Source organism: Vigna angularis, chromosome 7, assembly GCF_016808095.1.
Source record: "Vigna angularis cultivar LongXiaoDou No.4 chromosome 7, ASM1680809v1, whole genome shotgun sequence".
Classification (NCBI taxonomy): Eukaryota; Viridiplantae; Streptophyta; class Magnoliopsida; order Fabales; family Fabaceae; genus Vigna; species Vigna angularis.
This window is the reverse complement of record NC_068976.1, coordinates 30207991-30228744: the sequence shown is the minus strand read 5'-3', so window position 1 is coordinate 30228744 and position 20754 is coordinate 30207991. Positions and strand designations below refer to the sequence as shown.

General features: G+C 32.1%; 3 protein-coding genes across 3 annotated transcripts; 2 read left to right on the top strand and 1 right to left on the bottom strand.

Annotated features, from left to right (window-relative positions):
- Positions 1-120: 120 nt before the first annotated feature.
- LOC108336684 (caffeoylshikimate esterase) lies at positions 121-1157 on the top strand (the record flags this gene model as incomplete). Its single annotated transcript, XM_017573150.2, has 1 exon — positions 121-1157. A coding segment is annotated over one exon (867 nt), but the record flags the coding sequence as incomplete, so codon positions are not given.
- A 5003-nt stretch (positions 1158-6160) lies between these two features.
- Positions 6161-10820, bottom strand: LOC108338574 (uncharacterized). The gene is made up of 3 exons (XM_017575525.2): positions 10254-10820; positions 8603-9683; positions 6161-6637 (listed from the first exon to the last, which is right to left on the bottom strand). Exons 1-3 carry the CDS (start codon positions 10619-10621, stop codon positions 6347-6349), a joined length of 1740 nt encoding a protein of 579 aa, XP_017431014.1. The 5' UTR covers positions 10622-10820; the 3' UTR covers positions 6161-6346.
- Positions 10821-15486: 4666 nt separating this feature from the next.
- On the top strand, positions 15487-19447 carry LOC108337249 (ribosome biogenesis protein NOP53). Its single transcript, XM_017573733.2, has 12 exons — positions 15487-15801; positions 16545-16717; positions 16889-16925; positions 17018-17043; positions 17153-17233; positions 17333-17443; positions 17584-17675; positions 18191-18310; positions 18391-18513; positions 18712-18778; positions 18877-18950; positions 19259-19447. The coding sequence occupies exons 1-12, from the start codon at positions 15633-15635 to the stop codon at positions 19263-19265; spliced, it is 1080 nt and encodes a 359-aa protein (XP_017429222.1). The 5' UTR covers positions 15487-15632; the 3' UTR covers positions 19266-19447.
- The last annotated feature ends 1307 nt before the right edge of the window (positions 19448-20754 follow it).

Genomic DNA, 20754 nt, shown 5'->3' with positions numbered 1-20754 from the left:
AGAAAAAATTTGTGTCAATGTAGTCATCTCCGTTAAATACACACTAACGATGTTAAGTGGCTGATAATTTGGCACTGACGTGTCAATGACGTGGCACTTAGAGGGTTACTTAGCAACTGAAACACGCATTACGATGACGCTGGTCGCGTTCTTCCTCACCGCCACCAAGCTCGCCGGAGCTCTCTTTACTCTCACCGTTGCCGCCAACGCCTTCTCCTACTCCCGCTTCCGCAAGAACAACCTTCGCCGATTCCGCTCCCCTATCGACGAAACTTCCGACAAAGAGAGCTCGGATTAAAATATACTCAGTGTCCTGGAGCTCTCTTCGTCCCCTCCGTAAACTTCGTCGCAGACGATTGCCTCTCCTTCTTCAACTCTATCAAACAACAAAACCCCCAATTCCAACACCTCCCCTCTTTTCTCTTCGGCGAGTCCATGGGCGCCGCCATCTGCCTCCTCATTCACTTCCTCTCCCCGGAACCCTTCAACGGCGCCGTTTTAGTCGCCCCCATGTGCAAAATCTCCGACAGCGTCAGACCCAGATGGCCCATTCCCCAGATCCTCACCTTCCTCGCCAGATTCTTCCCCACTCTCCCCATCGTCCCCACCCCCGATCTCCTCTTCAAGTCCGTCAAGGTTCCCCGCAAGAAACTCATCGCCAACATGAACCCTTTGAGGTATCGCGGAAAGCCGAGGTTGGGCACCGTCGTCGAACTTTTAAGGGTTACCGACTTCCTCAATCAGAGGCTCTCTGATGTCAACCTTCCTTTCATTGTCTTGCACGGCAGCGCCGATGCTGTCACCGACCCCGATGTGAGTAGGGAGTTGTACCGCGAAGCCAGGACCCTCGATAAGACCATCAAGGTTTACGACGGGATGATGCATTCCTTGCTGTTCGGAGAGACCGATGAAAATGTTGAGATTGTCAGAAACGATGTTCTGTCGTGGCTGCTCGCTAGGTCTGGTGGGGAAACAAGACTTCAATGAAGAAGGTTTCAAGGTTCTGTTTTGTTAATTGTCTTGATGCATTTGGTGAATTCGATGCTACAAACAAAATTATATCATCGGACTGGCAACACCAAAATGTGAACTGTACTGTCCATTTCATCCAACAATTCTAATTTATTGATATATTGATGCAAGAAATTTATTCCCTTCACCAAATGTTCACTTCATCGTTTCTGTATGGGCAAATCATGAACAAAAGCTACCACTTTTGGCAACGGTGAGAGTAAAGAGAGCTCCGGCGAGCTTGGTGGCGGTGAGGAAGAGCGCGACCAGCGTCATCGTAATGCGTGTTTCATCTGCTAAGTAACCCTCTAAGTGCCACGTCATTGACACGTCAGTGCCAAATAATCAGCCACTTAACACCGTTAGTGTGTATTTAACGGAGATAACTACATTGACACAAATTTTTTCTATGTTTGGATTCAATTGACACTTTTACACCACGTGAGGACGACAATGAAACTTTTTAAAAAATGAGGATGAATTTGACACAATTCAACCAAACTGGGGACAAAGGAAGCAATTAAACCTTTTTTTTATAAACTCACTATGTTTATTTCTTTCATCACTTAAGATATAAAAATGAAAAAAAAAATCATTACATTAATTTTGGGCTATGGTAAATTAAAATTGCAAAAGTTAGAGCCTAATAAATGAGAAAAAAAAAGCATGCATAATAATAACTACTTGATATTTACTCTAATTATTAGTATTTCTTCTTGTCCTAAATATATTTCAGAAAATTTGTTTGGAATTGTTTGCTCTATTACAGCCAGTTTAAGGAACAATTACTGCAAATAACTGCTTAAGACTTGAATAAATTACTTTAAATGACAAATTAAAATAAAACTGCTTAAGGCTTCTTTTTTGTTATTTGTATTCCATATCATTACGTAACATTTTCATGATCTCTTACTTGTATTGGTGTAACCCTAATCTATTCAAAAATAAATTTATTATATTCATTTTGACCTTTTCTAAATTGGCATCACCTTATTTATTTTCCTTTGTGTTACTCTTGGTTTGTATTTTTTTTTACAGTAACTTTACATTTTAATAGTATAAAATTACTAAAATAAAACATATATACATGATAATTTATAAGAAATCTGAGACTATTAGAGCAGAAGATTCTATCCTTGAAGAGCAAAATTCTTTATCTTGTTGCTTCTCTTTCAACAAATCGTTGGATCCCCGAAAAGATGTCCTTCCTAAACTCATACCATTAAGGTGGTCATCGCAAAGAAAAACAACACACAACATAAAAAGCAAGAGTAAGTTATATCCAAAACAATACATCATAAGTTTAAAGCATTTCATATAAGAGTTATATGTAATTTAATCCAATCCAAACATCTTAACATGCAAAGACCTAAACTGGTTGTTCGGACTTAGAATGAATATTGAGTTATGGCGGGTTGTGCACTTGTGGTGACCTCTACTACTTTGCAAAGTCATTGTCAATGGATTTCACTCTACCACCCACATCAGGTTAGTCTGTTATCGCGTCATAAGCCTCTAGGTAGCACCTAGACTAGGATCTCCTACCACTCTCACTGTATCAATCTTCTCTATTTGAGAATGAAAGACCATTAGAGTGTTAGAATAACCCCCAATGTTGAGCTCCCTGGATTCATTCTAAAATACTTAAAACCATACCGAAGGAGTTTCCTGTGGAACCCATGTTACTAACCGTGAAACCATACTTATAACCATATATTATCACATTGTATCCAAACATTTACATACATCAAATACATACATACCTCAAAAATAAACCACCATAGAATACTATAGATATTTCTACGCCATCCTCAAAGTCAAAGCATAGCTCAAAGTTATCATAAAACAAATAAATAAATAATCAAAACAGGTTATGGATTACTCGCTGTGCGAAAATAGAAACAGTGGGTTCTGCTTGTTCACCTCTCGTTCAGTGAGATTTTCGCTCAGCTATAAGTGTTTTACTCACTCAGCGAGGAGCTCGCTCAACGAGACTACATAATTCTACAACACAGAACTGCAGAATTTGCACCCCTTAACCACTCATGACCTATTCTATGCATCTTTCTCATCTTCTAACATTCCTAGATTGTATTATACACTCAAATGGACCTAAACAAATGTATCTAAACCAACCTAAACTCATTTTAAAGTGGTTGATCACAAGATTCCAATCCAAAATTAACTAAAACCTCACTTTATAGACCCAAATTGGATTCTACCATTTATAGCTTATTTTTAAACAACTTAGGGACTCCAACAAGTCCCAAATGACTTACTAGCATCCTCCAAAATGATCATTTAAACACAGAACCCGGAATTCAAATTCTTACTAGTCCAAACCCTTCAAAACTAATTCTAAACCAAGTTAAACTCTACTTATCAACCATCAAACACTCTTACATCAAATTTTCTTCATTTCAATGCGTAGACAAGTCACAAAACATCTCATAGCAGACCCCAAATGGCTCAAACCAGTTTATCATCCTTCTCTCACCATTTCACTATCTAAAACATCTTATTTCCTTCAAAACACTTACAAACTTCAACTATAAACTCCACTTTCACTATAGCTCATATTTCAACCTCCAATTTACACCCAACAAATCTCAATCTACCTCATGACAGTACCTAAACAATGGTTTACTCTCAATAGTCTCTATTTCTCAAACTCACCCTTGAAAACCTTTCCTTTTTAAACTCAACAATGTAATCATTTCTCATCACAACCACTTTGAACTCAGTTTCTAACAACAACACAACTTCCTCAATCACATTCATGACAATATAACACATTAAGATCACACAAATACAGTTCCTCTCAACATCATACCATCCAAATTAATAATTAAACACACTTATAAGACATCAAATCATAGTAACTTCTTCAAAATCAACAACAATTCCAAGAGATACCAAATTATTAATATAATCATAACTAAAGCAAGAATCCTAGCTTCCCTTACCTCTCAAAGAAACTGCCCAACTCTAAAAACGCTTCGCCCATTACTTGAACTACAAAGAATACATAGACGAACCTACAAAACACCAAACGGAGAGAGTCCTTAGAACTCTAGATGAACCAAGAACGAGTAGGAGAGACATGATTACATATGCAACAATACAAGATTCCTCTAAAACAGATTTGGAAACGAAAAGGGAAAAAGGAGTCAAAACTTACTTGCTCTATTGAATAAACTACTCGAGTAGAAACGTAGACCTCGTTGCCATGGTCGATTAGGTACCTCCTGATCGTCAAAGAGATGACTCAGGAGTTAAAACTCTCAGAGAGAAAGTAGAAAATTCTAGAAAAATGATTTCTAGAGAGATTATACATTTTAAAATAATGAAAATCATTTATAATAAAACTATTTATAATAAAATTATTTAACATTAAAATAATCGAGTCTTACTACTTTTAAACTATCACTACTTCTAAAATACCATTATGGAATTTTACAATATATCTTTTTCAAATTTTATTGTTGAGTTTTTTTTATCCTAACTTGTTGGAATCAAACTTTTGCACTTTTTGACTCTTTTTAAAGAAAATGTTACATTGAGATTGATTTTTCATATAAAGTTAATGTATGTGTGGTGATTTGATTTGTTTTTTAATTTTTACTACTATAGTATGTTGACATAATTACACTCATTTGACATAAATTTTTTTATTGAAAAAATAAAAATAATATTTTAAATGAGTGTAAAAGTATGTCAAAATTAATTTTTTCATAATATTTATTATAGACTTGTAAATAGTTATGAAAACAATAGGATATAATAATATTGAAAATTTTGAATTGAAAAGTGATATAAGAAAGCTAAGAAAAAAAAATATTTATAATTTTGGATACAATAATTAAAAAATCATTATATTAGTCTGAATCCATCTCATAAATAATATGGAAATGGAAATTAAAACACTAAAAACAAATGGAATGAAAGAGGGTAAATAAATAAAAATGCTAGGGAAAAGGTTACTAAATCTAGAGCACTTGAACGATTTTCTACTTAAAACTTCAGAGAATAGATGATATAAAATATGAAGTTAAATTCATATAAACTTGAAACCAGTATTTATAAAATTATAAATTTAATAAATTATTAACTATAAAAAATATTATAGACAACATTAGCATTGAAGGTAGACAACTTTCTCATTTAATATAGCAAACTATACAAAATAGAAAGGAATAAAGCTTACCTCTATAAATTAAAAATATATTTCCCCCTAAAGCCAAATCCCTCACTCCACTATAAATCCACATTTGCAATTTATATGAATAGAATAGATTCACATTTTCATAAATCTTTCATACATAAAAAAACAAAAAAGTTTTTTGACATTGTTAACAGATTCTTTATCCTAAATTCCTAATCACTGTGTAAAGAAATGCTTTGTCCCATGCACAAGATTTCAGGTTCATGCATACAAAAATAGTAGAAAAATGTAGTAATTTGAGGAATCTGGTTCATGTTCTACAGAGCAATTCCATTTCATCTTTTCTCTCAATAGGCTCAACCATGGGAACAGATATGTGTAAATATCACTGTGCCCGGCACTTGCAAGAAACACGTCACTTCGTTCTTAAAGGGTTAGATTATTTCACCACTAAGGAAACACAAGATCAAAAGGGACCCCTTTTTGATACCCTTTGGATAGCCACTGCAGAAAAAACAAAGGAAGAACAGACAAAGGAAGACCAAACAAAGGAAGACCAAACAAAGGAAGAACCAACAAAAATGACCATTTTAGCAGGCCCCAGAAAGCATATTCCTCACAACATTATCCTAGTTTCCACAACATAATGTTCCTAGATAACCTCTTATAAATGTTAAACCTCGTTGCAATAGGAAAAATTTGATGGTAATAAGTAGCATCAGCTTTTATTATTTAAATGTTCAAGATAAGAACTTACTTTAAAATTAAAAAAACAGCACAAAAAAGGGTACTCATGTCTGAATTTTAAGGTTTCGTATTTCAAAAAAATATTTCATGCTGAAAGTAACCGAATGTTAATCCAAATACACCATCCAAAGTGAAACTAGTTTAACTTAGTTTTATTTTGAACTACTTAGTAAAAAATATCAGTACTTGGTTTCTGTTTTCTCTATTGTAATATATTTTCATTTTCAGACAATCATGAAATGGAAAACAGTGTGATTATGATGACAAAGACATTTGGATTTGTCATCAAGAGATGACAGTAAATACAAGATTGTGAAAAGCAGAAAATTTACATCTTCATTACTGCCATAAAAGGGGGACACAGGTCATGTTTATCCATGGACATATCATTTCCTTGTCCATGAACTTGCTATATGTGGAAGTTTATCTGTTGTTGCAGTTTGGTCGCAGCAATATGGCTAAGATTTCACAGAACTGAGGGCGTTTGGAAGGGGCGTTGTTCCAGCATTTTGTCATAATGTATTTTAGAGTTTGTTGGCAGTCTTTTGGGATTTCTGGTCTAAGGCCACATGCAGCAATGCCCACTGCTGCTTGAACAGGTGAAAATGAAGAGTATGCTGCCTCACCAGTTACCATTTCCCAAATTACCATCCCAAAACTATACACATTACTCATCCATGACTCTGTCACATTCTCTGGGTCCCCTGCTATTATCTGTTCTCAGCCCAACAACAAAAAAAGGTAAAACTAGTGAGTATGAAGACAATGAAACTGTTGCCATGTTTAAATAAAAAAGAGAGAGTAAATATTGAATGCACTGAATGTGTAAAAGATTCATCTAACTATAGACTGATATGTATGATAAATTTATTGACTTTTACTATAGTTATCTTAAAATTTGTGCAAATGATGATTTCTAATTAGCTGAGAGTGTAAACATTATACACTGATAATACATAAAAAATGAACTCTAGAAAATGTGTACTAAAAAACCAAAACCGTGATAAATAGTCTTTTTCTCTAAAAATAATTAATCACCAGTTTTCATTTTTTAAGAGAATAACATACATCTAAAAGTAAAAAAAAGAGTCCGATAAACATCAAAAGGACACACATCAGTTCACAACTGCACATGTATTCTAGTGGCAACTTGTCATATCACTCATTTGTGTGGTTGTGCAAGATGAATGTTTGTCACCTACACACGTGAACTGGTGTGTTTGTAAGTGATGTGTAACGAGATGACTTGATAATAAAGTATGACAACCAACTTGTTTATGGACAACAACCAAATAATCACTCTTGTGAGTGAAAACTTTTACATGTCTTTCTATTCAGTTATCACTTTTTCTCTTTGAATGAATGGCTTTAGTGGATAGCTTTTGTGTGTGTTTTTCTGCCTGCACACGAGGTGTGAGGGCTTTGAGAGTACCCTTTATCAGTAGGACAAAGAGCTAGAGTGCTGGGGCAAAGATCATGCTAAAGGCTTAAAGCCTAAGGACATGCGGGCTCCAGCAAGGAATTAATTCTGGTATAATAGGCATCACACAAGCACACTTATTTTCCTAATCATATGCACGAGTGCCCATATAAAGGTAAACACAATAAAGTGAAAGGAAAAAAACAATTATTAGGACATGTTAGGCATGCTCTAACAATGATGCCAGGACAAGTGACGTAAAGTTTCTTTTAAATGTAGGATAGTTCAGCATTGCTTTACATACAATGGATCTAAACAGCATTCTCTTAGACAACAAAGCACACAAAAGTTACTCTAAATTGCCTATAGTTGAACATCTAGTATGTCATTTTCAAGGTGTCCTGAAACATGAGGAACAGACAAAAAAGATAACAGAGCTAAAACACTTTAGACTGGAATTTGTCACCGAACTAGATAGTGTGTATATGAGGACAAATAGAATGAGAGAAGAAAATTCAAACTACAATTTGATCTTATGATTATACATTACAATTTGAAAACTTAACAATGAAATCAGTAATGACATAAACTGTTTGTTCAGAGTAAGAAGGGAAAGAGAGAAAGGGCTGAGTAATTGCTTGTGTACTATGTGCTACAATGTTGGTTCGTAGGTAATGTTCTAACATTCTTATAGGAGTACAGCAGGTTGGCCAAATAAGCGTAAAATACAGAAAACATTTTTCTTTTCCATGTTGAGTAGATTTCAATCTTATCAAATCGTTGAGAATAAAGATGGTACATATAAATTTTTTCATGGATTGAGGAAGCATAGAGCGAATCAATGAGCATAGGATAGGAGCATTAGTATTTTTGCACCTATGTTTAGAAGAAACAGACCATTCCGTATCAAAAGATTTTGTTTAGCGGTAGGTAAAAAGCACAGAACGCATTCTCGTCCATGATCCATCACCTTACCTAAAAGCCATGAGGATTTAGGTTAGGTGTGTAGGTCTAGGTACTGTTGAGAAGGAGGGACCCTATCTTTCAAAAAGGATAGATACCAAATTGTGATCTAATTCTTCACTTTTTATTTCTTATAAAGAAAAGGTTGATGGTCAGCTGGAGAATATTACGGACTATGCATGGCAAAGACACTACAGAACTACATATGACTATGGAACATATTCCTGTGACCAATTTTACGCAATTGAAACAAGAATTTTGATGAATAGAACGAGTGAGAATGAATAGGGACAAACCTCAGGAGCTAGCCACCTATAACCATCAGTTTCATACTCCATAGCTTCTCCAACACTTTTGCAGGCAGTAACTATACCAATATCTCCCAAGCAAGCATTCCCATGCCTATCCAACAGAATTCTCTGTGTATTAAGGTCTCTATATGCAACACCGTGGTCATTCATAAACTTGATCCCTTCTGCCACATCAACTGCAATCCTCACAATATCCTTATTCTGCAGCTTCTTGTTCTTCAACATCAGGTCATGAACAGATCCACCTTCCATGAACTTGGTCACCACACACAGCCCATGATTATCATCCACGCAAATACCGCAGAAATGCAGAATGTTCCTATGACCACAAGTCATGAGTTCCAGCAGATCCTTGTGGAGCTCAAACTCGTAAGAATTCCCTTTATCACACCCCTTCAGCTTCTCAATCCCAACCCTCTTCCCCATATAAACTCCCTTGTACGAATTTGGGCCAATCTGCTCAACAAACTCCACGCTATCTGAGTTCAACAACCATTTCTCAATCTCATCCCCACCTGACTGTATGGTCTGCCATTCATCCACTGACACAACGAAAGATGAAGAAGGCAAAGGCACCTGAAGCTGAATCCTTTGACTTGAATTCTCAAACTCCTTTCCACGATAACCATCACCGTATTCTTCTTCAATCTCCACAAGATCTCTCCCTTTAGAATTTTCCTCCTGGCACCCACAGAGCCCGAAGGGGAGCTTCACAGCACCAGTTTTAGGCTTCTTCATTGCAAATTTTAAAGCATTTTCAACCCTGGTCCTCACCAACTTATCATGCCCAGACGGAACCACAAGAAGCACAACTCCCAAGGTGAAACCCTTCTTCTCAAAGATCTGCATCCTCTTGCAGCAAATGGAGGAACTATCCAATGCCCCTGACATCGCAGGCCAGGAAATCGGAGAGTTGCAAGCAAACGTGAGCTTCAGAGCAGAACCTTGAACCTCGTCATCACAATCTTCTTGAATCAAAATCGCAAGCTGGTCGGTCTCCGAAGCTTGCTCCATCAACTTTATGTGAAGAAACACATCCTTCATATCAAACTCAGCCTGTGCATAACTGCAACACATCGAGAAAAAAAACATCTTGTTAAAACCAAAAAAAAAAAACAATAAAAAAACACCCATGATTCCACAACCAGTATCTATTGTCTTTTAAGTCGCTTAAAGCTCAAACTACTTTGAAAAAAGTCCACCACCGCGATTTTAGCACAACATCCAGGTTTTTAAAGTATCTACAACTTCAATTGCGACTGCATCGGTTGCATTTAACCACAGTAAATGTGATAACAAAAAACAAGATGGCAGCCACAATTTAAAACACTGAGTGAACTCGGGAGGGTGAGGCATGAAAAATAACAAAACCCACGGCAAAAAAACGAAAAGCGGAAACTAAGATCAAGCATTGATACGACAAGATCGAAACTTTACAAAATGGGCGACTGGCATCAACATTTTCAAAAACAACCCAATCCCAGTTCAGCCACAATGTCAAAGTTTCCATCCAGGATCAGCTCCAGACACATCAAAGCGTCCAAACGCACAGAATTTAGAACTTCCCCAGAACACCATAAAAACCAAAACTGCGAGTAAAGATAAAAAACTTTGGGCGGCATTAATTTTCTGGGACCTGAGGGGCAAGGAATCATAATGCTTGCGAATGTTGGACATAAGTTTCTCGGGGAGTTGGCTTCCGGGGTAGAGCTGAGTGAGGTTGCGAACGACACTTCCCCAGGCAAGTTTCCGCGAAGAGGCATCAGCTTTGGAGGAAGGAGGTGAATCGAGGTTTAGCGAATTTCTGAATGAGGCTATGGCTTCGGAGACGTTGCGGGTGAGCTTCTGGAACTTCTTGTGGACGTTGGGGATGGAGGAGGGGTCTTTAGGGGTGGAAGCCGGGCCTTCAGATCTGTGATGGGTACGCATGAGAACCTGCTCCACCGTGTCATCGTCGGCGGCGGCGGTGGCGCGGCTGGACCAGCACTCTAAAGCTGCAGCCATTGTAGGATTGGGTTGAGAGAAGAAGATGGTGGGTGGAGATGCGGAGAGCGAGTGATGAGGAGTAATAAATGAGTGTAATCATTTTGCAATGTAACCGCCGGATATTTTCATGACAACTTTTTTAGGTAAATAAATCACTGAACAAACAAAGGAGGAAAACAAAAGGGACTTTCTTTCAGTGCCATTGCAACACAACAACATATGCTTTTCAACTATCTTCATTTCTATTTTAACATAGTGTCTACTATTTAACACTTTTTTACTCACTGTTTTTTTACCAAGTCTAACAACATAGAAAAACATGTTCGATGATTCAAGAGTCATCATATGATGGATTTCAAGAGAGTTTAATGGATTCATCCTAAATGGTTTTTATTTATCGGATAACGATAATATGATAACTTTTTTTTATAATGTTTTAATATTATTTATATCATTGTTACATGTATTTATAATTATTATTATTATTAATTGTGAAATAATTTTAGATTAATAATGAAATGATATGTAAATTATATTAAAATATTATCAAAAAATATTGTGAGATAAATGATATTAAAATGTTGTCAAAAACATATATTGTGAAAGTATTATTATCCTTATTTATTTTACTTTCTTGGAAAAGGGTTTTTTTTTTTAAAGTGTGTTCATTTTAATTGTTGTTTTGGGTTGACGATTTCATTTTATGTTTATTTGTGTTTCATTTCTCGTTTTCAATTAACCACGTATGTGCTTGGATTGAAGTTTTAAGGCTCTTATCCATGTTTTAAATATGAAAGTTAAAGTTAAGTATTTTCAACTTTGAGGTATATTACCGAATCAAATTTAATTTAATTTTGAGTCAATTCCAATATGCACCATCCATATATATAATAATAATAATATTTTTCAATCTAATTAATATTGTGTTTGTTTAGGATGAAAATATTATTAACAAATAATATTGACTACTATGTTTGGATCTATGTATTTAAAAGCAATATATGATGAGGTTATGAAAAATGGAGTATTTTTTAATCTCTTTTAAATTCAGCTGGGTGAACATTTGAAAAATACTTTTTTTATCCTTACTTTTGTTGACGTGCATGCATCCAAGTGATTCTCTTGAAGTGGAACCTATTCCACCATACATCTAACACAAGTGGAAATTGATTCCTAGGAAGGCGTAATCGATTTCAACTAAGTATAATTGATTCTAATAGACAATGTAACCAATTCTAGCATTGCAGGAACTCGTAAATTCCAATAGACATCCCAATGACTTAAAATCAATTTCCTAACTCTGTCAACGGTTTCACTTTCAAGTCATAGATAGTCAAAAAAACCAATTTATTGCTCCTGAAAAATAATTCAATTAAAAATCGATTCTGTCAAACTAGTTGAACATGTTGGCTTTAGATTTGATCTTAAAAGTGTTAAGTTTTATGAATGTCAAATTCTAAGGGTGCAGAAGTCATGTTTGGTTGGCTGCATGTGGAGAAATAAACCTATATTACAGTTACCATAAATTTATATCAGGAAATAAATATACTATAAGTGCTTTTGGATTATTCTTCTCCAGCCTTAACCATATTCGTACTTTTCCTCCAGTGAACAAAAAACTAAGAAATTAAGATAAGAGGAGAAAATGTTTAACTATATTTTTTAAAACATACTCTTCTTTTCTGTATTAATGTGAATATTATTAACATTTTTTTTTATTTTTTAATGCTAGTTTGGGTGCTAATATTTTATTAAATTTGCAATTTTGGTTGTTAACTATTTTTTTTTTCCAGCAATTTGAGTTGTGTAGTTTTTTCTATTAGGTTTTACTTTTGTGAAAATTCATTGAGAGAAAAGAGAAGGGAAGAGTGAATGCACTGATTACAGTGGAAGGTGGCAAAATAAATGATGATAGATGGTCACATTGATTGAATTATGTGGGCCCAAGGGGTTTGATAGGAGGCCTAAGTTGTTGGTATCTGGTCTGCCATGTGGCCCACATCGTTCATAAATCAATTAATAATGGGCTTTATCTGGCCCGTTAATTAGGGGAATCAATCAATTTTGTGACAAATGACTTGCTTTTTGTTTCCTCTTCGTTTTCTTTTCAGAGGGCCCACTTTCCGGACAATGAATCACTTTCCCCAATACTTTTTCAGAACAATAAATAATCTTAACTTTCAACTAGGTTTATTCTTTTGCATATCAGAAAACATTTTTAATTATTTATTGCAATATTGTTTCTGAAAACATCTTTGGTTTTTACTTCTAATATGTCATGTTTGAGAATGTAAGTTTGACGTACTAAGAATGATAAATAGAAATTTAAAAATCAACGGACAGCAAAATATAATTTATGGATATTTTTAAATAATCATGTTATTGTAAAAAAATATCAATAATTTTTACTTATAATTAATATTCTTTAAATTAGTCACAATTCTTTGCCAACAAATTAAATGAATGTTTTTTTATTATAAAAATCATAATAACTTCACATAAATTGAAATCAAATATAATTTAAATACTCATTTCTAAAAAAAATCAATACCGTAAAGTCAATTATAATAGATTTGGGATCAAAACAATAATAGTACTATAAAAATAATAATGAAACATTAAGTTTTTTAATAATTTTTTTGAGATCAAAACACACAATTATCATAACTTATATTATTTAATTGTTTAAATATTTTATAAGTAAATAAAGATATTTTATTGAGATCGAAACACAAAGTAATCATAACTTATATTATTTAATTTTCTAGATATTTTAAAAGTAAATAAAGATATTCTACCCTGGATTCTATATGGTATGTCTGAATCTTAAATAACATAAGTAGTTAATTCGAAAATCTAAAAAGAAGAAGTGAAAAAATTTCTTTTTGCGGTTAAATTTTATTAAATAAAGTTTTAATAGTTAATATTTTCAATTTATAAATTTTTAATTTTAAACAATAAAATATACAAGTTATACAAAGTTTTGATATTTTATCAGCGTAGATTTTAGTTTTAAATAAATTATTTTAGTCTTTATAATCTGTTCTTTAGAATTCAATTTTTTAAAGATATCTTAAGGTAGATAAGCTATGTTTTTTTAAAGCGATAACATCATATCATAACATTTAGTAAATATTAAATATTAATATATTTTAACTTAAGTAATATTTGATTCTTGACTAAACAATAAATCATTAATAAATGTTATATACTACCGGGCAATTTTTTTTTGAAAGATGAAAGCCAGATAAATGTTTTCATATAAACTAGAATCAAAATCAATGGGATTTATAGGAATTTTAAACATATTTTCAGATATAGATAACTATCATATGAAAAAAACATCCACTTAAAAATCTTATTATTAAAAATTAGAAAATTTAATCTTAAAAGTTGCTTTAAATACATTATTAACCATCTTAAGGATTTATATAATATATTTTATATATTGTATACAGTGAGATGAATCATAATAAATAAAATAAAAAAAACTCACAAACACGAGACTTATTTCAAGAGATAAAATAAAGTATTCATGTTTATTTGTCGGTATTTACAACAACTTTCTATATCTATAAAAACCTAATCACTTAAAAATTAAATAAACCATAAAGTAAGTATTAAATATATTTTAATCTTCTATATTTAGGTCAAAATATTATAAAACAATTCTAAAGTAAGAAATAATTTTAAAAACGTGATTTCTGTGAAGTTGTAATAAATAATTCTCAATATTTTATTATTAGAAAATCAAATTATAAACAAAATTCTATTGAAAACAAATCTCATTTTTATAAAAAACTCCAACTTTCTAAAAATTTCTTTTTAAATTTTCTGTGTTTTTTTCTACTATTCTGATTCTATCTTTTATCTCTTTTAAAATTCAAACTCACATAATATTTTTGATATAAAGGAAGACAACATAATCAACTTATTAGTTTTATAAATAGAGTAAGTTTATTTTCTTAGCTGTTCTTAAATAATTTTGATCTGGTTACATTTCTATGAATGCATTAATTTATTTTGTAAGAGATTGAATGGTCAAAAGTTCGATACTTTTTATTTTTTCCAGATTATTTTGTGTGGGTTATTGATCATTCTAAGAGAAAGGGATAAAATCCAAGTGAACTTTTTTGCTTCTTACTGTTGTTTGCAAAGAACCAAATAGAGTATGAAATGAATTATTTTAAAAATTAATTCACCTTATATTTTAGTTTAACTTTTAAAAACTGTTTTATTTATTTAAACTGTATGAACCATGTCTTAACTTGTAGTATTAGAAAATATATTTTAAGATAAAATATTATATTCAAATAATTTATATAAATTCATAATAATCGAGAATAATTTTATTTAATTCAGCTCACCAAAATTATGTTTTAATTTATCTAAAAAATCTAAAAAATTAATTAGTCTAATTCAGTTGTATAAGGTTGGTTATTATAAATGATAAGATAAGATTCGATATCAGTATAGATAAGATAACAGTATGTTTTATGAACCTAAGGGTGATTAAACAAATAATATTTATACAAATGATATGGAAGTGGTATTTGGGGAAAAAATTGCTTTTCTTTATGGTGATATAGCTCAATCTCATTCATGGTTTCAAGAGATTGCATAATATTTTTTTCCAAGGTGTAATTGAATTCACCTTTTCTCATAGGTTATATTTTATTTTTTATATACTTACCCTTTTAATTTTTATATATATATATATATATATTTATCTTTTTAAATATATTTATCCTATTTTTATAGTTATATATTATATTATTAGGGAGTGATAAATTAAGCGAGAGAAAGATAATGTTAACATTTTGGGCTGGGCTTATTTTTAGGCCCGATTTAAGGAGCCTGATAACATTGCTAGCCTCTTTTGCAAACCAAGTTAACGACATAAACCTCGTTTTGTTCTGCCGCCTCACGCAGGATCGTGAATTCGTGATTTTTTCCGAAAACCCTGGTCTTTGAGATTCACCAGCAAAAACTTGAAGTGAAGTGAAGCCATTGCATTGCTGCGTTGATAATGGGTAAGAAAACAAAAGGGTCAAGGAAGGGTAAGAAGGCGTGGAGGGCTAACATCAGCACCGAAGAGATAGAAGATTTCTTCGAGAAATCAACGAAGGACGCTCTTTCTGGTGGCTCTCTTCAAGCCCTTTCCAGTGATTCCCTCTTTTATGAAGACAAGTCCAAAGGTAATTTCTTTCTCGGTTTCTCTTTTATGGGTATTTATTTTTATCGTACCCATTGGCCTGTGTCTGAAAATCGTCTTTTTTATTGTTAGTTTTTTATGTGAGTGGTCACGTCTAAAGTACACAAAACAAAAAATTGGAAGATCAACGATTATAATTATTAATATCTTACCATGATTTGCATAAGATTGTGCATTATCATATGATGTTTTCTTTTAATTTTGTTGAAATTGAGGTTTCATTATAGTATTTTTTTTCGTCAAATGTTAGTTGTTAGTTTTTGTCACTGTAGACTCGAACCCACAACCTCTCCCACCATCCTTCCCAACTACATGATAGTATACACTGTAGGACGTGGTTTCTATCACCAGATTAAAGTTTAAATAACTTGACATATGTAATCGGTAGAATTTTCATTTTAATTTGAAGTCTAACGTTGACTCCACTGATTATGTATTAATTAGCACGGATTGTTCTATTAACTTGAACAAGATGGCATCCTTTGGAGGATAAATGTGATTTCTTAAATAGTATACATTAGACATATTTCTTAGTAATTTCTTGTTAAACGATACATACTACCATTCTTATTTATGTAATGGGGATTTATGTTTATAGTGCTTCTGCTTGGGTGTTTGTTATAGAAAAAAACTGTATTTTTCCATCAGAATGGGTTTACAGCTAATAGTTCTTCATCCATGGATACATTGGGTTTGCCTAATGTAATGATATGATTAAACTTCTAGATCTTGCGGTGAAGAAGAAGATCGAGAAGCACAGGGAGAGAGTATTGCACTATGATAGCCTGCTACAGAAGAACCAGTTTGTTAAGCCAGTCCCATCTTCTATTCTGAAAAAGTGTTCTAAAAACCGGAAAACTGTCTCTAATGTGAAAGTGGTCAATCAAGATGATAATAAGGTCAGTATGTTGTACATTAATGCAGAAAGGAGGAGTAGTAGTAGGAGTTGGCTATGCAAATCTGTGTAGACACAAAGGGGGGGTTATTTATTTTTATTTTTTTGCTTTTCGTCTTAAACCCCATGTAGAATTTGTTTTATTGATATTACTTGTTTCTAACATATTGTTCAGGAGGATTCTACCATGTTTGATCTATGGAATGATAAAGGTACCTTCTACGTTTTTATCATTTAAAGTTTTGGTTACTTTTTGTGATATTTATCGATGTTAAACACGGTTTTATCTGATATCATCATGCAGATGAGGATAACAAGCAAGTGAAAAAGGTATATTTTCAAGCAGTGCTGATTCTAATCTGTGAATTTCATATATCATTCTATCTTTCCTATACTTTCTGTGCTTTAGTTGATAATATGATGGCTACGTTCTTTACAGCTATCAAAGGCTACTCTCATTCCAGCAGTAGAGGTTGATCCTCCAGGATGCTCTTTCAATCCCTCGTATGAAAGTCACCAGGTAGTTTCAGAATAAATGACACTTTCCCCTGCTATTTTTATTCTTTTTTTTTGTCATGAATCTTGTTTGACAATTTTAAATTTTTTACTGTTAAACCAGGATACATTAGCTTCTGCTGTTGCAGAAGAAATGCAAAAAGTCTACAAAAAGGAATTGGGCCCAGAACCTGTGCCATTAACTGTTCCTGGTGAAGCTATTGCTGAAGAAGATGTGAGTCTCATTATCTTCATTTATATAATTATTGGAGTTAAAAAATGCGTGATACATTTATTATGCTTTATAGAGGTACTTGAATTTATATGGCTTCTGTGATTGGTTATGCTTTGTCAACAATTTACTTTTTTTGTCAGATGTATTTTCTTGATGTGGATGATGGGAATGACGATGATGATAGTAATCTTGAAGATGACGATGAAAATGAAGATGCTGGATCAGAGAAAAAGTTAGTATCATAAATTTTACTTAATTGGACTGCCTTTGTTTAAATATCGTTTATGAACCACATTATATTTTTCTCCTTATTTTTTTTGGCAATATGCATTACCTGTCCAGCCATTCTCTTTTATGAACTACATTATATTTTTCGCTTTATCTTCCAGTCATTCTTCCGTGATTATTTGAAGTTAGACTTTCTTTATGTTAATTACTGTCTTTAAGTGTCTGTCTATTTGTGATCTTATAATGTTGCCATTGTGGTCCTTAATATGTACTCAGTAGTTTCTCTTGCTAATGTTGATTTTCTTTGATGCATAATATATTATACTCATTACACATTGCCATTTTTGGTATACAGTGTCTAAATTTTACTGTTTTCTTACACAATCTCCATTTTTAAATACTATTTTATATCTACATAGTATGTTTGAACCTAATAATAGTGTGTAGTTTTTTTATTTTGTGAACCAATAATTTATGGACATCTGGTGTGCTCATGTTGTTTGAAAAATCATTGGACAGGCCTATTAAAAAAAAGAGAGTGACTAAAGTTGAGTTGAATAAGAGAGCTAGGCGGAAAGAACAACTGAAAAAAGAAGCAGAAGCTAAGAAGATAAAGGAATTGTCAAAGGAAATTGATAGGTAATATCATCCCCCTTTCTCATTTCTCACTGTCTCAACAAAAAATGATTTTTTAAGCATATTTTGTTTTCTGGTTACAGCATACCTGACATTATTCAGGAAATTGAGCAAGAAGAGGAGGAAAAGAAGAAAAGACATCTTAGGCGAAAAGTTGCCAAACAGGAAATGTTAAAGACACGCCCACCACGCATAGGAAAGCACAAGTCAGTAATCTTTTATTTTATCTTACTTTGCTTCTCTTCCACAGTTCAGTAGATGATTGGGTTGTTAACTAGTAAATCATTATCACTCCATTTGTAGTTTTGTACAATTAAATTTAGTGGAATTTCTCTTTTACTTGTGCCTTAAATGAAGTTCCATACTTTTATGAATGTTGTTTACCAATTCTATTTTCATAACAGGTTTGAGCCTGCACCTGTTCAAGTTTTATTAAGTGAAGAAATTACTGGATCAATTCGGAAGCTGAAGGTCTACTTGTGTTCTCTTGCTCTGATTTTGATTGTTATGGTATCTCAGTTTTGGTGAACATGCAAGTAAAATTTCCCATGTTTGTTTTTGTTATCTAGGGCTGCTGCACCCTTATGAAGGATCGATATAAAAGCCTAGAGAAGAGAGGATTGATTCTTCCATCAAAAAGAAGGTAAGTTCAAGCTTCTGTCATTTTGTCAAACAGATTTGGTTGAAGGATCTGCATTTGTTTTTGGATAAATATGGATTGTGTTGTTACTTTCTTCTGAGCTGTCTTATCCTTTTGCTTATTTCTGCATAGTAGGGTTTATATGATTTTACAAAAGAAATTGCTGCACAATTTTTCATTTGGAATTTGATTACGATGGATCAGTGCAGTTTTTTAAAACAAAACTAATTCTTGTTTTTCATTTCATAACATTGTGTTAAGAGATATTATGCATGGAAAGATCTGATCTTATTATGTTATTCATTGTACAGGAATTAGAATTCCCAGTATCAGCTACATCTTGTGTCACTCCAAAAGTTCTAAGGAAGATCATGTTTGGCTTAATTTTGACAAATTTTCTGTATTCTTTTTATAACAATTTAATTTAGAAAGTGAAATGCCTACATGTATTACAACAAACTTAATTATGCATGTTATAATATTAGTAAAGAATTTCTTCACCTGTTGTTTAATAATTTTACCATATCATATCACTAACCACTTGATTTTCTTAATTATTTTGATCAATTTGAGCCTTGGCACTAAGTAACAAAATAGCGATGTTAATCAACTTTTATATTATTGCTAACTAAAAGAAAACTTTATTGTTATATTTTTTTCATATCAAGCTAATTAGCAAAATAATTTGGTTCTGACTAATTATAAGCAAATGGGAATAAACTTAATTAACAATTTGTAGTAAATTTTAGAAAATAAGGGTTTCATTATTAGCCTCTGAAGTATTAGGGAGTGAATTTTGCAAGGTGAAATAAAATGTTGAATATTTGTTATTAACTAGAAAATTAACGTTCTTATATGTGTTTATATATTAATTTGTACTTACAAAAGTACACACTTCACATTCTAATAGTTGTATTCCAAGAAGAGATTACCAAATTGTCTCGTTATTTACAGTAATAACGATGTACTATATTAGTTAATGCAGAAAAAAAGATTAATTGCAAAATAATTAGTTAGGGGCAAATTTGTAAATTAAATTATTAATAGATGTAAAATTAATTATGTTAAGATTTAAATATAATTTTAGTTCAAGAAAAATAAGTAATTTTAATTTTGGTTTTTATAGAAAATATTCTTTACTTTTCTTCCTCAAAAATTAACAATCATTATTTTAATTCTTCTAAGTAAGAATTTAGTACCTATAAAGTACTTCTATTTTATGATGAAAATAGAAATTAAGCATAAGAAAAAATGGAAAAAAAGAATAAAATTTCTGATATTACTTCAAATAAAGATATAAGACATAACAAATATATAAACATGATAAGAATATACATATTAAACTACCCTTAATATATTAATATTATTTAACATTTCAATTAACCTTCATAAGAATATCTTTAAATTAAACTTTGGAAATTTTCACTTATTTAATCCAATGTCTTTTTGACAAAAAAAGTTCAATCGAAACATCTTTTAGCTACCTGGAGAAAACATCCTTAAATTAACTTTCGGTAACTTTTTAACAAATCAAACAACTTTTAAATTTTATCAATTCAAATATTAAAGTTATACAATTAAAATTTTCAACTTGAACTTGAGGAAATAAACTTATAATGGTTTAGAAATTTTTTTTTGGAAATTTAAGGGTAAACATTGAGTAAGATGAAAAAAATGAAATGATATAAAAATAATAATTAATAATCCGTTTCTTTAAATTTTTTTGTTTTAGATTAAAAATATTGTCAAACTCAATTAAAATTATATCTTATCACTACTGCGTCTTTCTACTTAATTTCCTTTAAAA

Excerpts from the sequence above, each read along its gene's own strand:
- LOC108337249 (XM_017573733.2), top strand. The coding sequence starts at position 15,633 with ATGGGTAAGAAAACAAAAGGGTCAAGGAAGGGTAAGAAGGCGTGGAGG. Across the intron at positions 17,676-18,190 it reads GATGCTGGATCAGAGAAAAA|GCCTATTAAAAAAAAGAGAG; the intron begins GTTAGTATCATA and ends ATCATTGGACAG. Across the intron at positions 18,514-18,711 it reads CCACGCATAGGAAAGCACAA|GTTTGAGCCTGCACCTGTTC; the intron begins GTCAGTAATCTT and ends TTTTCATAACAG.
- LOC108338574 (XM_017575525.2), bottom strand. The coding sequence starts at position 10,621 with ATGGCTGCAGCTTTAGAGTGCTGGTCCAGCCGCGCCACCGCCGCCGCC. Across the intron at positions 9,684-10,253 it reads TATGATTCCTTGCCCCTCAG|TTATGCACAGGCTGAGTTTG; the intron begins GTCCCAGAAAAT and ends GATGTGTTGCAG. Across the intron at positions 6,638-8,602 it reads ATAGGTGGCTAGCTCCTGAG|ATAATAGCAGGGGACCCAGA; the intron begins GTTTGTCCCTAT and ends GGCTGAGAACAG.